We start from the raw sequence: 17,143 nt of genomic DNA on the forward strand, positions 1-17,143 counted from the left end.
GCTATGACCTCTGGGCCTAGAGTAAACATCCACTCCACATCCTCTCTATCCAAGCTAGGTTTGGCGATCGCTTTGCCGAACACCTCCGCTCGGTTCGCAATAACCAACCTGATCTCCCGGTGGCACAGCACTTCAACTCCCCCTCCCATTCCGACCCTCTGTCCTGGGCCTCCACCAAGGCCAGAGTGAGGACCACCGTAAATTGGACCTCATATATTGACTTCTCTAATTTCAGGTAGCCCTTACTTTCTCCTCCCCTTCTCAGCTCTCCCTCAGCCCACTGGCTTCACCTTTTCCTTTCTTCCTCCCACACCCCCCCCTCACATCAGTTTGAAGAAGGGTTTCGACCCGAAACGTTGACTATTTCCTTCGCTCCATAGATGCTGCCTCATCCGCTGAGTTTCTCCAGCATTTTTGTCTACCTTTCACTATTCAGGCCTAGTGCTGCCAAACTGGTTAACCAAAGGCAAGACACAAGGCGCTGAAGTGACTCAGCAGGTCAGGCAGCATCTCTGGGGAACATGAATAGTTAATTCAGTTTTGGACTGATGGACCAGATCGTCACCTATCCAGGTAGACACAAAACGCTGAAGAAACTCAGCAGGTGACGCAGCATCCATGGAGAGAAGGAATTGGCGACGTTTCGGGTCGAGACCCTTCTTCAGAGCCCCCACTCCCTCAACTTTACTATGGATGACCAGTCACTACACTTCCATCCCCCACCGCCTAGCAGAGCTGGTCCTTACCCTCATCAACTTCTTCTTCGACACTTCCCACTTCCTCCAGATCCAAGGCGTAGCTATGGGCACTCGCATGGGCCCTATGCCTGCCTCTTTGTAGGGTACATCGAACAATCACTGTTCCAGGCGTACACTGGCCCTATCCCCAAACTCTACCTCCGCTACATTGACAACTGCATTGGTGCCACCTCCTGCACCCACACTGACTTCATCAACTTCCCCACTAATTTCCATCCTGAACTCAAATTTACTTGGACCATCTCCGACATCTCCCTTCTGTTTCTAGATCTCACCGTCTCTATCACAGGAAACGGACTATTGACCAAATTCTAAAAAATAACATATCCTTCCCTCGTCACCTATCCATGTTCTCCAGAGATGCTGCCTGACCAGCTGAGTTACTCCAGCATTTTGTGTGTTTTTTTTGTAAACCGGCTTTTGCAGTTCTTTGTGTCTCTCGCTTACTCTTCCCTTGCTTGTGAATTTACAGTTAACATCTTAAGGTCGATGGTATTATCCTGCAAGCTAATTATCAGACAAATTCCACTGCAATTGTGTGGACGCAGTGGCCGTCACAGGGCTCTCACCTAACTTTTTTTCTCTGTTGTCAGCCGGGCAACCTTGGCAACTTTAAATGACAGTTTAGGTGGTCATTTAAGACTGTTTGCATGACGCTTGCGATAATATACTCAGACGAAGTGCGCAGTTACCAGTCGGAATTATACTCAATGAAGCATTCACATATTATTTCTGCTTCAAATAAAGTCACAAACTAAACATATTCACCAATCAAGACATGATATATACCACAATAACATGCAACAAAATTATAATATAGTATATACAGTATCTCTTTTTACACGTTGCAATGATTACAATGTCTATTATTTCTTTCCACTTCCAAACAAAATTCTGGTTGGATTATTCAGCATATCATCAACCTCGGTGAGACCAAACGCAGGCTTGGCGAATGCTTCGCACAACACCTCCACTCAGTTCGCAATAATCAACTTGATCTCCTGGTGGCTCAACTTCAACTCCCCCTCCCATTCCGAATCCGACCTTTCTGTCCTGGGCCTCCTCCATGGCCAGAGTGAGGCCCACCGCAAATTGGGGGAACAGCACCTCATATTTCGCTTGGGTAGTTTACACCCCAGCGGTATGAACATTGGCTTCTCCAATTTCAGGTAGTCCCTGCTTTCTCCCTCCTTCCCCTCCCATTCCCAGCTCTCCCACAGCCTACCGTCTCCGCCTCTTCCTTTCTTTTTCCCGTCCCCCCCTCGACATCAGTCTGAAGAAGGGTCTCGACCCTAAATTTCGCCTATTCCTTTGCTTCATAGATGCTGCCTCACCTGCTGAGTTACTTCAGATTTATCAACAAATGGGATCCCACCACTGGCCACATCTCCCATCTCTCCCCTGTCGGCTTTCCGCAGAGACCGCTCCCTCTGTAACTCCCTGGTCAATTCGTCCCTTCCTACCCAACCACCACCCTCTCCTAGCACTTTCCCTTGCAACCACAGGAAATGCTACACTTGTCGCTTTACCTCCCCCCTTGACTCCATTCAAGGACCCAAGCAGTCTTTCCAAGTGCGACAGAGGTTCACCTGCACCTCCTCCAACATCATCTATTGCACCCGCTGCTCTAGGTGTCAGCTGCTCTACATCGGTGAGACCAAGCGTAGGGTTGGCGATCACTTCGCCCAACTCCTCCGCTCGGTTCACAATAACCAACCTGATCTCCCCCTCACATTCCGAATCCGACCTTTCTCTCCTGGGCCTCCTCCACGGCCAGAGTGAGGACCACTGTAAATTGGAGGAGCAGCACCTCACATTTTGCTTGGGCAGTTTATATCCCAGCTGTATGAACATTGACTTCTCCAATTTCAGGTAGTCCCTGCTTTCTCCTCCCCTTCCCAGCTCTCCCTCAGCCCATTGTCTCCACCTCTTCCTTTCTTCTTCCCCTCCCCCCCCCCCCCACCCTCACATTAGTCTTCAGTCTGAAGAAGTTCAAGTTCGTGAGTTTATTGTCATGTGTCCGATAGGACAATGGAAATCTTGCTTTGCTTCAGCACACAGAACATAGTAGGCATTTACTACAAGAAGGGTCTCGACCCGAAACATCACTCATTCCTTCTCTCCAGAGATGCTGCCTGTCCCGCTGAGTTATTCCAGCTTTTTGTGTCTATCTGAAGATAGTTATATTGGTAATAGTTACAATTAAGGATGCAAAGCACTGGAGTAACTCAACGGGTCAGGCAGCATCTCTGGAGAAAATGGATGGGTGACGTTTCGGGTCGGAACCCTTCTTCAGTCCCGACACAAAGTCTGAAGGGTCTCGAGCCAAAACGCCACCTACCCATGTTCACCTGAGATGCTTCCTGACCCGCTGAGTTACTCCAGCACATTGTGTCCTTTAATGAGTTGTGGACTCTCACAGCTGTACAGGGTGCAGGTTTAGAATTAACTGCAATGGTAACACTCTAAACTAGGGACAGTGTGCAAGAATTTGAATTTCTCAGCTTTTGAAAGGACCCGAAACGTCACCCATTCCTTCTCTCCAGAAATGCTGCCTCACCCGTTGAGTTACTCCAGCATTTTGTGTCTACCTTCGATTTAAACCAGCATCTGCGGTTCTTTCTTACACATTAAGAGCACACAATGTACTGATGTCCATGTAGCAAGTTCAGCATGTTATGTCTATCGTTGGTATAAACCAACATCTGCACTTCCTTAGATAAGACACAAAAAGCGAAAGGCGCCGACGCACATGCGCGGGAGTTAACCGTCCGCGATGGTACACTTTCCTTGATCATCGTTGCTATTCGCAGATCTTTCATTAACTTGTTCAATGTTTAGTTTAGTTTATTGTCACGTGTATAGAGGTACAGTGAAAATCTTTTGTCGTGTGCTAACCAGCCAGCAGAAAGACAATACAGGGTGATACATGTGCCTTCAAAATTTCTTGTCCCCCTTTCCCCCAACCTTTATCTCGGTTTGCTTTGCTGTTATCTTCTCCCGACTAACAATGATCTATTCTACATTTTCCTTGATCTCCATTCCCTTTGTCCTGTTTTCACACCTTACCCTTCCTTATCAATGCACTGCCCACTCCCCTGACATCAGTCTGAAGAAGGGTCTCGAACCAAAATGTCGCCCATTCCTTCTCTCCGGAGATGCTGCCTGTCCCACTGAGTTACTCCAGCATTTTGTGCAGGTAATGTACCACACGGCAGCACCTTTGGTGTGAGCCAGCACATGCGGTTGCTTCCGGCCACATACCTGTTTGCCACGTCCATGTCGGACTCGATCTTGTCCAGCCCGTTCATGATGCGGTCGAACTGTTCTCCCTGGTGATGCAGCACTTTGGCCATGTCCCCCAGGCGTTGCTGAGAGCTGGAGGCCAGGTTGATGAGTTCCCTCCCCTTGGTCGCGGTCCCCCTGGCGGCCGTCGTGTCCTGGACCCCGCACGAGAGCAGCTGTGATCGCCAGAAGTGCTCGACGACGTTGAAGACCGTGGCCCGGCTGGGCTGCAGCGAGCTGAACCAGTGCTTCTCCCTGCCGCCCAGCAGTACCGTCAGCGAGCTGAAGATGAAGCTGGATGTTTCCTTCCTGATGCCCGTGACGTCGGAGAGCTGGAGGCTGGTCAGCGCCAGCCCTTTGTCGGACGTGAACGCCAGCCGGCACGGCGAGAGTGAGAGGATCCCGTGCACCCACCGCTTCTCACCCTCGACATAGTAGGACCCCGGCCACGAGTGAATGCACAAGTCTTTGTTCATGGCAGCAGCTCCCACCCCTTCCCGAGGAGTCTGCACGTCAACAAGCGGGAGAAAATCTACAGGATCCTACAAGGACAGTGAGAGAAAGAAGTCTGGTTAAAATGTAACACGGGTTCACAGATACAGCACCGAAACAGGACCTTCCCCCTACCAAGTCCACGCCGACCATCGATCTCACGTTCACACAAGTGGAAACAAAGCAATGCAGGTGCTGGTTTACAAAGACAGTCAAAACTGAAGAAGGATCCCGACACAAAACGTCACCTTTCCATGTTCATGGTATATGGACACACTGATCTGTTTTATAGTCAATTCCTACTATGCTCTATTGTGCTGAAGCAAAGCAAGAATTTCATTGTCCTATCAGGGACACATGACAATAAACTCTCTTGAATCTTCTCCACAGAATCTGCCCAAGCCGCTGAGTTACTCCAGTACTCCGTGTCCATTATTGGGGACAAATTGGTGCTTTTGTGAAGACAGATACGAGGAACTGCAGACGCTGGTTTACAAAAAAAAGACACCAAGCATGACATCCGGAGGCTGCAGTGCATCGTTTGAGCAGCAGAGAAGGTTGTTGGCTGCAACTTTCCCCCCATTGACGAACTGTACACTGCAAGGGCCAGGAAGCGAGCGGGTAAAATCATCTCTGACCCCTCTCACCCTGACCACAAACTCTTTGAACCACTTCCCTCTGGAAGGCGACTCCGGACTGTCAAAGCCGCCACAGCCAGACATAAAAACAGCTTTTTCCATGAGTAGTAGCTCTACTCAACAACCAAAAGTTTGTAACCTCCTTTTGCTCTGGTATTTTATTTCATTCTTCACATGTGTAAATTAGCATGTCTTATTCTTAATTGTTTGCTGTATATATCGTGTTGTTACTTGCAAGCAAAACACCAAGGAAAATTCCTTGTATGTATACATACTTGGCTCATAAAATTTATTCAATTCAATTCAATTTAATTCAATTCAAAACGCTGGGAGGAGTGGTGAAGACTAGAGAAGGGGTCGTCACTGAGAGACAAGGACAGCGCTAAAGACCCTGGTTCGATCCTGACCACAGGTGCTGTCTGTAAGGAGTTTGTACGTTCTCCCCGTGACCACGTGGGTTTTCTCCCGGGTGCTCCAGTTTCCTGCCACACTCCAAGACGTGCAGGTTTGTAGGATAATTAGGCTGTAGTAAAATTGTAAATTGTCCCTATTGTGCAGGATACTGCAAGTGTACGGGGAGATCACTGGTTGGCGCGGACTTCGGAGGCCGACAGGCCTGTTTCCGCACTGTATTTCCAAAGTCTGAAGTCTAAAGATAAGTACTTTCAATGTTTGAGGAAAAGCTGCACCTGAACAATAAGAGGCAGATGCCATACAACCACAATGTAGCATTAACGCATTTTACAAGGGTAATTCCCGGGATGGCGGAAGTGTCATATGCTGAGAGAATGGAGCAGCTGGGCCTGTACACTTTGGAGTTTATAAGGATGAGAGGATATCTTATTGAAACATAAGATTATTAAGGGTTTGCACATGCTAGAGGCAGGAAACACGTCCCCGATGTTGGGGGAGTCCAGAACCAGGGGCCACAGTTTAAGAATAAGGGGTAAGCCTTATTAAGCCTTTAGGAGATGAAGAAACAGTTTTTCTCAGAGAGTTGTGAGTCTGTGGAATTCTCTGCCTCAGAGGGCGGTGGATGCGGTTCTCTGGATACTTTCAAGGGAGAGCTAGATAGGACTTAAAGATGGGGAGAAGGCAGGAACCGGGTACTGATTGGAGATGATCAGCCATGATCACATTGAATGGTGGTGCTGGGTCGAAGGGCTGAATGGCCTACTCCTGCACCTATTGTCTATTGACAATCCCCCCCCCACACTTCACCTCACCAACATCTCTATCCTATATGGGACTTTATTGGCTTTACCTTGCACTAAACGTTATTCTCTTATCATGTATCTGTTCATTGTAAAAGGATCGGTTGTAATCATGTATTGTCTTTCCGCTGACTGGTCAGCACACAACAAAAGCTTTTCACTGTACCTCAGCACACGTGACAATAAACTAAATAAACTAATCAGCCCACCGAACTTCAAATATCTTCCTGAAGTTTGAATCATTGAATTACAAACACATACAAGTACCAGACAAGCCATAAACTACCACGTTCAAGAATTTTAGTTTTGAGTTACAGCATGGAAACAGTCTGAAGAGGGGTCTCGACCCAAAACGTCACCCATTCCTTCTTGGTGCAGTGTACAAGTTGCAGGTGCAGGGTGCAAGTTGCAGGGTGCCAGATGCCGGGTTCTAGGTGCAGGATGCATAGTACAGGATGCATGGTACACGGTGCTCGATACTACTAGATTCCACATACTCGATGCTTGATCCCATTCTACGCTGCATCTGCTTTTAAATTAGTGGTCAAGTCAAGTCAATTTTATTTCTATAGCACATTTAAAAACAACTCTTGTTGACCAAAGTGCTTTACATCATTGCAGGTACTAACGTGCTACATACAATGGTACATACATCTAACAATACATACATAAGGACATACATACAGCGCTCCCTCAGAAGATCTCAAGAAACGCTTGTGAGAAGAAATAGGTTTTAAGTCCAGATGCTGCTCCACAGTATAGGTGCTGGAACCGCAAAAGTGTGGCGCCCCTGGTCTTATACCTAGACCGCGGGATAGTCAGTCGCCCCAAGTCGACCGACCTGAGGGACCTGGAGTTGGGATAGAAACTGGAAATTAGTTGGAAGGCCATTCGGCCCTTCGAGCCTTACCGCCATTCAATAGATCATTTGATCATCCAATCAGTATCCCGTACCTGCTTCTCTCCATACCCCCTTCCCCTGCACAAGGGCCACATCTGCCAACCTGGTAAATATGCCAATGAACAGCCTCAAACCCCCGTGGCAGAGAATGGAGGGTTAGCAGATTTTTGATGAAGCTGCAACCTTCCTGCACGCTTGCCAACATATGGTATAATATAACAGCGGCAACCCCCGTACCTTCACGCTGCTGCTGCTGTTGTTGCTGTTGTTGTTGCTGTTGTTGCTGCTGCTGCTGCTGCTGTTGCTGCTGCTGTTGCTGCTGCTGTTGCTGCAGGCCGCCGTGTGCGGGCATCGCTGCTGCTGCTGGAGCCGCTCGAGCCGCTGCCCGGGCCCTGGGACCCGCTCGCGGCCAGTGGGGGGGGCGCGCTCCGGGCCCGAGGCCTGTAGTCTCCCTCCCCCCCTGGCTGTGACCGTGAAGGGTGATGGTGCTTGTGTTCGCGGCTGTGGCTGTGACCGGGGGCGCGGAGAGAGAGTGATGGTGATGGCGATCCACGCTCCGCTCAGCCGACTGCAGGAGGTCGCAGCCCAACGGTCCCCACACCGACACGTCACTCACCTCCAGACCCCGCCCCGACCACGGGCCAGCACGTCACAGACCCCGCCCCCTCCACGGGTCAGCACGTCACAGACCCCGCCCCCGGGTGGCCGTCACGGACCCACACAGACCCCGCCCCCCTGGATGTATGTCACTCACCTCCAGACCCCCGCCCCCTCCACGGGCCAGCACGTCACAGACCCCGCCCCCGGGTGGCCGTCACGGACCCACACAGACCCCGCCCCCCCTGGATGTATGTCACTCACCCCCCTCACCCCGCCCCGTTCACGGGCCAGTGCGTCACAGACCCCGCCCCCGGGTTGCCCGTCACGGACCCACACAGACCCCGCCCCCTCCACGGGCCAGCACGTCACAGACCCCGCCCCCCCTAGATGTATGTCACTCACCTCCAGACCCCGCCCCCCTCCACGGGCCAGCACGTCACAGACCCCGCCCCCCCTAGATGTATGTCACTCACCTCCAGACCCCGCCCCGTTCACGGGCCAGCACGTCACAGACCCCGCCCCCCCTAGATGTATGTCACTCACCTCCAGACCCCGCCCCGTTCACGGGCCAGCACGTCACAGACCCCGCCCCCCTCCGGCTCTACTTCACTCACTCCCCCCCCCCCCCCCCCCACCCCGCCCCCTCCACGGGCCAGTACGTCACAGACCCCCCCCCCCCCCCCCTCCCCCCCCCCCGGCTGTACGTCACTCACCCCCCCAGACCCAGGAGTTTACGTCAGAGACCCCGCTTCCCCCTGGCTGTCCGTCATGGACCGTATTACCCCGCCCCCCTCCCCCTGGCTGTACGTCACTCACCCCCAGACACCCCCAGGCGTTACGTCACAGGCCCCCCCCTGGCTGTCCGTCACGGAACCACAGACCCCGCCCTTGCCCTGGTCCACGCCCACGAGCTGTTCATCAGCCTGCAGCCCCTCCCCGGCCTGTCACTCAACCCATAGACCCCGCCCCTCAATGTCAATAGACAATAGGGGCAGGAGGAGGCCATTCGGCCCTTCGAGCCAGCACCGCCATTCAATGTGATCATGGCTGATCATCCCCAATTAGTGCCCCGTTCCACAATGTTCCACCGTCCATCAGAGTGGAACCCCCTTCCTGACACCACCAGGTGAGCACCAACCTTGTCACTCTTCAGGTCACAGCACGACAACTTGGACATGGATCATCTCATCAAACTTGCCCACATACAAAATCTAAATAACCCTATTGCAACCAGTGCCCTGCACGGAATAGCCCAGCTGATGGCGGTTGTGCAGTAAACAAGCAAAGCATTGTGATCATGGCTGATCATCCACAATCAGTACCCCGTTCCTGCCTTCTCCCCATACCCCCCTGACTCCGCTATCCTTAAGAGCCCTATCTAACTATCTCTTTAAAGCATCCAGAGAACCGGCCTCCACCGCCCTCTGAGGCAGAGAATTCCACAGATGAAGTTTAATGCGGATAAATGTGAGCTTATCCACTTTCGTAGCAAAAACAGGAAGGCAGATTACTATCTAAATGGCGTCAAGTTGAGAAAAAGGGAAGTAAAACGGGATCTGGGGGTCCTTGTTCATCAGTCTATGAAAATAAGCATGCAAGTACAGCAGGCAGTGAGGAAAGAGAATGGCATGTTGACCTTTATAACAAGAAGAATCGAATATAGGAGCAAAGAGGTCCTTCTGCAGTTGTACAGGGCTCTAGTGAGACCACACCTGGAGTATTGTGTGCAGTTTTGGTCTCCTGATTTGAGGAAGGACATTCTTGCTATTGAGGGAGTGCAGCGTAGGTTTACAAGGTTAATTCCCGGAATGGCGGGACTGTCATATGCTGAGAGGATGAAACATGTTCCCGATGTTGGGGGAGTCCAGAACCAGGTGCCACAGTTTAAGAATAAGGAGTAAGCCATTTAGAACGGAGACGAGGAAAAACTTTTTCTCACAGAGAGTTGTGAGTCTGTGGAATTCTCTGCCTCAGAATTCTCTGCCGGTGGAGGCCGGTTCTCTGGATACTTTCAAGAGAGAGCTAGGTAGGTCAGAGGATATGGGGAGAAGGCAGGAACGGGGTACTGATTGGGGATGATCAGCCATGATCACATTGAATGACGGTGTTGGCTCGAAGGGCTGAATCTACATCTACTCCATCACCGTCTATGCCTTGTCCCCCTATCCCTGACTTCCAACCATCTACGGATCCCCGTAATGGTACATCACCGTCTAGATTTGATTTGTGTCCGGTTATATGCTGAGAGAATGAAACATGTTCCCAGGACAAACAGACTCAGGAATAGTTGCTTTCCGAGAATTATATCTACTTTAAAATTGACTCTCACTGACTACACCGCCCTCACACGGATCGGATGTACGCAGCCCCGCTGTAGTGCATATAATGGTAACTGTAACTTTAAGTACTTAGTACTAGATTTGATTTGTGTCCGGTTATATATTCAATATCTTATCAATTTGGTGAATATGTGTGAGTATACGTTTGCGAAATGAAGAAGACCCACACTGGCAACAGCCCGTACTGAACCTGTGCTTGGTGCTATCTACATGCTGAAGCCGTTATATCTTACTGTCGACCATTCCTTCTGTCCAGAGATGCTGCCTGGCCCGCTGCGTAATCCTGCTTTTTGTGTCTGTCTTAAATATGTAGACAGGCAGCATTACTGGAGAGAAGGAATATGTGATGGGTAAGGGGAGAGGGGAATGAGCAATAGTAGACGGTAATGTAGACAATAGACAATAGACAATAGGTGCAGGAATAGGCCATTCGGCCCTTCGAGCCAGACTCCATAGATGCTGCCTCACCCGCTGAGTTTCTCCAGCATATTTTGTCTACCTCGGACTATCTTTGAAACGTCGCCCATTCCTTCTCTCCAGAGATGCTGCCTGTCCCACTGAGTTACTCCAGCATTTTGTGCCTTCCTTCCTACAGAGTTCTACACTGTCATATGCCGAGAGAATGGAGCGACTGAGCTTGAGTTTAGAAGGATGAGAGGGGATCTTATCGTAACATATAAGATTATTAAGGGTTTGGACAGGCTAGAGACGGGAAATATGTTCCCAATGTTGGGGGTGTCCAGAACCAGGGGCCACAGTTTAAGAATAAGGAGTAAGCCATTTCGAACAGAGATGAGGAAACACAGAGAGTGGTGAGTCTGTGGAATTCTCTGCCTCAGAGGGCGGTGGAGGCCGGTTTCAAGAGGGAGCTAGATAGGGCTCTTAAAGATATCGGAGTCAGGGGATATGGGGAAAAGGCAGGAACGGGGTAGTGATTGTGGATGATCAGCCATGATCACATTGAATGGCGGTGCTGGCTCGAAGGGCCGAACGGCCTACTCCTGCACCTATTGTCTATTGGCTGCGTGAAGGATGAGTGCGGAGGGATGAGTAGATTTTTTTTTCTGGGTTAGCCAGTCCCCAGGTGACAGGGAGACCATTAAAATTAGACTGCTGGCACTGCTGAATCTCCCTGTTGCCTCATTCTGTCAGGGTAACGAGGCCAGGCTTCACCGTGCAGAAGAAACAAGTCTTTTTTTCATAAAAGTGGAAAGATGGTTCAACAGACCTGTTGCAGCTACAGGTCCCTGGAGAGTTCTTCACAGAGTATGTTCCATTTTGAATGCTGCCACCGAATATTTTCACATCAAGTACAGAGTGTGATTGCACATTCCTTGCTCAGGGATAGCAGGCAGGCTGCTGTAAGCCCTGTGTGCAGAAACTAAGAACTGCAGATGCTGGAAAAATCAAAGGCAGACGAAAATGCTGGAGAAACTCAGCGGGTGAGGCAGCATCTATGGAGCGAAGGAATAGGTGACGTTTCGGGTGACCCGAAACGTCACCTATTCCTTCGCTCCATTGATGCTGCCTCACCCGCTGAGTTTCTCCAGCATTTTCGTCCACTGCAGATAGGTTCATCATTTCACAAGTCATCGGAGCAGAATTAGGACATTCGGCCCATCAAGTCTACTCTGCCATTCAATCGTGGCTGATCTGTCTCTCCCTCCTAACCCCAATGAGGAAAAAAAAAGTTCAGTGTGTGTCTATTACAGAGTGAGACTCTAATCCAAGGAGCACAGGAGGATGAGGGGTGATCTTATAGAGGTGTATAAAATCATGAGAGGAATAGATCGGGTAGAGTCCCTTGCCCAGAGTAGTTGAATCCTGGACCAGAGGACATAGGTTCAAGGTGAAGGGGAAAGATTTAATAGGAATCTGAGCGGTAACTTTTTCACACAAAGGGCGGTGGGTGTATAGAACGAGCTGCCTGAGGAGGTAGTTGAGGCTGGGACTATCCCATTGTTTAAGAAACAGTTAGACAGGTACATGGATAGGACAGGTTTAGAGGGATATGGACCAAGCGCAGGCAGGTGGGACTGGTGTGGCTGGGACATTGGACCAAAGGGCCTGTTTTTTTTTGTTTGGCAGGGGTGAAATGAGAGTGTGGCTAGGGTGGTGTGGGTCTCTGATGATGGTGGCTTCCTTATTGAGGCAGTGACACCTGTAGATCCCTTTGATCGTGACATTATCCCTTTGTTCTTCAGCATTGTTACCCGTGAATTTACCTCGGCAGAGACATAGACACTGTCACAGTGGCGCAGCAGTAGAGTTGCGGCTTTACAGCGAATGCAGCGCCGGAGACTCGGGTTCGATCCCGACTTCGGGCGCTGTCTGTACAGAGTGTGCAAGTTCTCCCCGTGACCTGCGTGGGTTTTCTCCGAGATGTTCGGTTTCCTCCCACTCTCCAAACACGTACAGATTTGCTGGGTAAATGTAAAAAATTGTCCCTAGTGTGTGTAGGATAGTGTTAGTGTGCAGAGATCGCTGGTCGGCGCGGACCCGGTGGGCCGAAGGGCCTGTTTCCGCGCTGTATCTCTAAACTAAACTAAACTAAGCCCTGTTTTTTTGAACGGAAATAGCACTCCAACTTTGTGGCTTCACGTGTCTATTTAGGTATTCTTGCATGTTTTTTTGTATCCACTGTTGTCTCACCTGCCGACATCCTTGACACTTTAGCACGACATGAAGATCTTGTGGAACTCGGGCAGTATCTTGAGTCAAACAGCACGGAAACAGGTCCTTCAGACCAATTGGCTCCATGCTGACCAAGATTACAGCTTAGTTTGAGTTCAGTAAGGCAGCCAGCTTCATCAAAGACCCACACCATCCTGGCCACACACTCATCTCACCCCTGCCATCGTGAAGAAGGTACAGGAGGCTGAAAACTGTAACGTCCTGGTTCAGGAACAGCTTCTTCCCCACAGCCATCAGGCTCTTGAACACCACAACAAATAAGCTCTGAACTACAACAGAATATTATTATTATTGCACTATATTTGTTTATTTATTGAGTATGTGTGCATGTGTGTATATACACACACTGAACTTTTATCTCCTGTTCTGTACTATAACCATATAACATATAACCATATAACAATTACAGCACGGAAACAGGCCATCTCGGCCCTACACGTCCGTGCCGAACAACTTTTTTTCCCTTAGTCCCACCTGCCTGCACTCATACCATAACCCTCCATTCCCTTCTCATCCATATGCCTATCCAATTTATTTTTAAATGGTACCAACGAACCTGCCTCCACCACTTCCACTGGAAGCTCATTCCACACCGCTACCACTCTCTGCGTAAAGAAGTTCCCCCTCATGTTACCCCTAAACTTCTGTCCCTTAATTCTGAAGTCATGTCCTCTTGTCTGAATCTTCCCTATTCTCAAAGGGAAAAGCTTGTCCACATCAACTCTGTCTATCCCTCTCATCATTTTAAAGACCTCTATCAAGTCCCCCCTTAACCTTCTGCGCTCCAGAGAATAAAGCCCTAACTTGTTCAACCTTTCTCTGTAACTTAGTTGCTGAAACCCAGGCAACATTCTAGTAAATCTCCTCTGTACTCTCTCTATTTTGTTGACATCCTTCCTATAATTGGGCGACCAAAATTGTACACCATACTCCAGATTTGGTCTCACCAATGCCTTGTACAATTTTAACATTACATCCCAGCTTCTATACTCAATGCTCTGATTTATAAAGAATTATGTTTACATATTCTGTTGTGCTGCAGCAAGCAAGAATTTCATTGTCCTATCTGGGACACATGACAATAAAACACTCTTGACACTCTTGATATACAACGTAGAAGCAGGCCTGTCAGCCCACCAGGTCCGCGCTAACCAGCAATCCTCACACATTAACACTATCCCACACACACTCGGGACAATTTTGCACATACACCAAGCCAATTCACCCACATACTTGCACGTCTTTGGAGTGTTGGAGGAAACCGGAGATCCACGCAGGTCACGGGGAGAACGTACAAACTCCGCACAGACTGCGCCCGTAGTCGGGATCGAACCCGGGTCCCCGGCGCTGCAAGCGCTGTAAGGCAGCAACTCTACCGCTGCGCCACCGTGACCGCCCACGTTACAGTTTAGTTTATTGTCACGTGTACGAAAGCTTTTGTTGCTTGCTATCCAGTCAGCGGAAAAACAAGACATGATTACAATCGAACCGTTTCATGAGTTCATAAGTTCTAGGAGCAAGAGTTATGTCATTCAGCCCATCAGGTCTATTCCACCGTTCAATCATGGCTGATCTGTCTCTCCCTCCTAACCCCATTCTCCTGCCTTCTCCCCATAACCCCTGACACCCGCACTAATCAAAATTATATGTCAATCTCCACCTTAAAAATATCCACTGGCTTGGCCTCCACAACCTTCTGCGGCAAAGAATTCCACAGATTCACCACCCTCTGACTAAAGAAATTCCTCCTCTAAAGATACGTCCTTTTATTCCGAGACTGTGGCCTCTCCCACTAGTGGAAACATCCTCTCCACATCCACTCTATCCAGGCCTTTCACATTTACAGTGTATAGATACCTGATAAGGGAATAAAGTGAGAAATGTTGCTGTAGGAGTAGAGATGTAAGAGTGAGGAGCGATTGTAATATGTGACTGTGCATCTGCTTCTGTGGCCGGCGCGCAGATAGTCGCTTGGCCTGGGCGCCATCTTGGATGCTCCATCTAAACTAGCGCCATTTTATTGTGTTTGGACCATAGCTAACTATCTATATCTATATCTATATCCATAACTAAAACTCTGATCTTGTTATTTGCCGGTTTGCGCGGTCTTTGTATTTGCGCAAAAACAGTTTGCGATAGCGCAACGATTTTCCGCCAGCTCGGAGAAATGAGCCGCGCCTGCGCAGTTAGGACTATGGGTGAGTGGTGGAATATTGTGTTGGGGGAATGGGTTGCGTTGGGGGAACGGGTGAGTGGTGGAATATTGCGATGGGGAATGGGTTGCGTTGGGGGAACGGGTGAGTGGTGGAATATTGCGATGGGGAATGGGTTGCGTTGGGGGAACGGGTGAGTGGTGGAATATTGCGATGGGGAATGGGTTGCGTTGGGGAAACGGGTTGCGTTGGGGGAAACGGGTTGCCTTGGGAGAACGGGTGAGTGGTGGAAGATTGCGTTGGGGAATGGGTTGCATTGGGGAACCAGGCCTCCCATGTGACTGGGACCCAATGGGTCCCACTTAGTCTAGTTCCTTCTAAATCTTTCCCCTCCATGCACCTGTCCAAATGTCTTTAAATGCTGCTATTGTATGTGGACTGTGGACGACTAGATTGTATTTGAGTACTGCCTTTTCTTTGACTAGAAAGCGTGCAACAAAATCTAACAAAAGAAGACCCACCAGCAGGTCAGAGTCGCCCGCCCAATGTGGAAGGAGTGGGCCGGAGGTCCGGTGAGCAGACCGGCTGCGGGAGGGAGCGTGCTGCCTCGACGGGGGGGAGTTGGCTGCTGGAGGCCCTGCAGCAGCCTGGCTGGGTTGGACCAGGCGCCGCTCCAAGAGGCCAAGCACGTGGACTGCACATGGCCTACAGCAGTGTAGCAGCAGCGGAGGACAATAGACAATAGGTGCAGGAGCAGGCCATTCGGCTCTTCGAGCCAGCACCGCCATTCAATGTGATCATGGCTGTGGAATTCTCTGCCTCAGAAGGCAGTGGAGGCCAATTCTCTGGATGATTTCAAGAGAGAGTTAGATAGGGCTCTTAGAGATAGCGGAGTCAGGGGATATGGGGAGAAGGCAGGAACGGGGTACTGATTGTGGATGATCAGCCATGATCACAGTGAATTATCTATTGTCTATTGTCTATTGTCCATAAAAAGCTGGAGTAACTCAGCGGGACAGGCAGCATCTCTGGAGAGAAGGGATGGATGATGTTTCGGGTCGAGCATTGCATCCCTGTTCTTATATTCAACTTCCCCGAAATAAATGTTAGCATTGCGTTCGCCTTTGTGACTGTATTTACCAATGTCATTCCAGATGGACAAAGGAAATTGTCCACTCTGGCCACGATGAAAGGACAAAACAAAATAAATAAACAGACATCACAAGTATAATTATACGAAGAACCACAATGTCTGACTGTTGAAGACTGGAGCTAAATTTGGAAGCATTTACTCATTCCATGATTCATCAACTAACGGTTTCATAACCAAAAACCTTATTGAGAACCATTCAAGCAAGTGAGTTCATAGATTATACACGAAGCACAAAAGCACATCAGCGACTCTACTTCCTGAGAAGATTAACAGAGATTCGGCATGTCGAAGAGGATTCTCCTAAACTATTACAGGTGACTGGTTGCATCGTGGCCCTGGTTCGGCAACTTGAACGTCCAGGAGCGAAAAAGACTACAAAATGTTGTGACCACTGCCCAGTCCATCACCGGCTTAGACCTCCCCACCATCGAAGGGGATCTATCGCAGTCGCTGCCTCAAAAAGGCAGCCAAAATCATCAAGGACCCACAACATCCTGGCCACACACCTATCTCACCACTGCCATCGGGAAGAAGGTACAGGAGCCTGAAAACTGTAACGTCCTGGTTCAGGGACAGCTTCTTCCCCACAGCCATCGGGCTATTGAACACGACAATAAATAAGCTCTGAACTGCAACAGACTATATTATTATTGCACTATATTTCTTATTTATTGAGTGTGTAGGCGTCATTGTACGGGGCGCTGCTCTGGCAGCAGCCATGTCAGCAGCGCGTCAGTTTTTTTCAACTTTTTTTATTTTTTAGTATGTTTTAAAGTATGTGTTTAATGTTCCTTCATGTGTTTTGTGTGGGGGGGGGTGTGGGGGAGTAAGGGGGAAACCGCTTCGGTCGCCTCCTCCATGGAGAGGCGACTTTTTTCCAGGTCGCCTCCCCCGTGGCCTAACATCAAGGATCGGC

General features: G+C 49.6%; 2 protein-coding genes across 2 annotated transcripts in view; both read right to left on the reverse strand.

The window, feature by feature from the left end:
* The window catches only part of snap47 (synaptosome associated protein 47), a 32,863-nt gene extending 25,122 nt beyond the window's left edge, over window positions 1–7,741 (reverse strand). Inside the window, exons 1-2 of the mRNA XM_055664876.1 lie at window positions 7,526–7,741; window positions 4,023–4,585 (exon numbers count right to left, since the gene is read on the reverse strand). Of these exons, the coding sequence (XP_055520851.1) occupies window positions 4,023–4,519 (497 nt within the window). The 5' untranslated portion in view covers window positions 4,520–4,585; window positions 7,526–7,741. The remainder of the gene's footprint in view (window positions 1–4,022; window positions 4,586–7,525) is intronic.
* The window catches only part of LOC129715045 (RNA-binding protein 43-like), a 260,957-nt gene that overhangs the window by 78,832 nt on the left and 164,982 nt on the right, over window positions 1–17,143 (reverse strand). The window lies entirely within an intron of this gene.

This window comes from Leucoraja erinacea, chromosome 49 (assembly GCF_028641065.1).
Source record: "Leucoraja erinacea ecotype New England chromosome 49, Leri_hhj_1, whole genome shotgun sequence".
Taxonomy (NCBI): Eukaryota; Metazoa; Chordata; class Chondrichthyes; order Rajiformes; family Rajidae; genus Leucoraja; species Leucoraja erinaceus.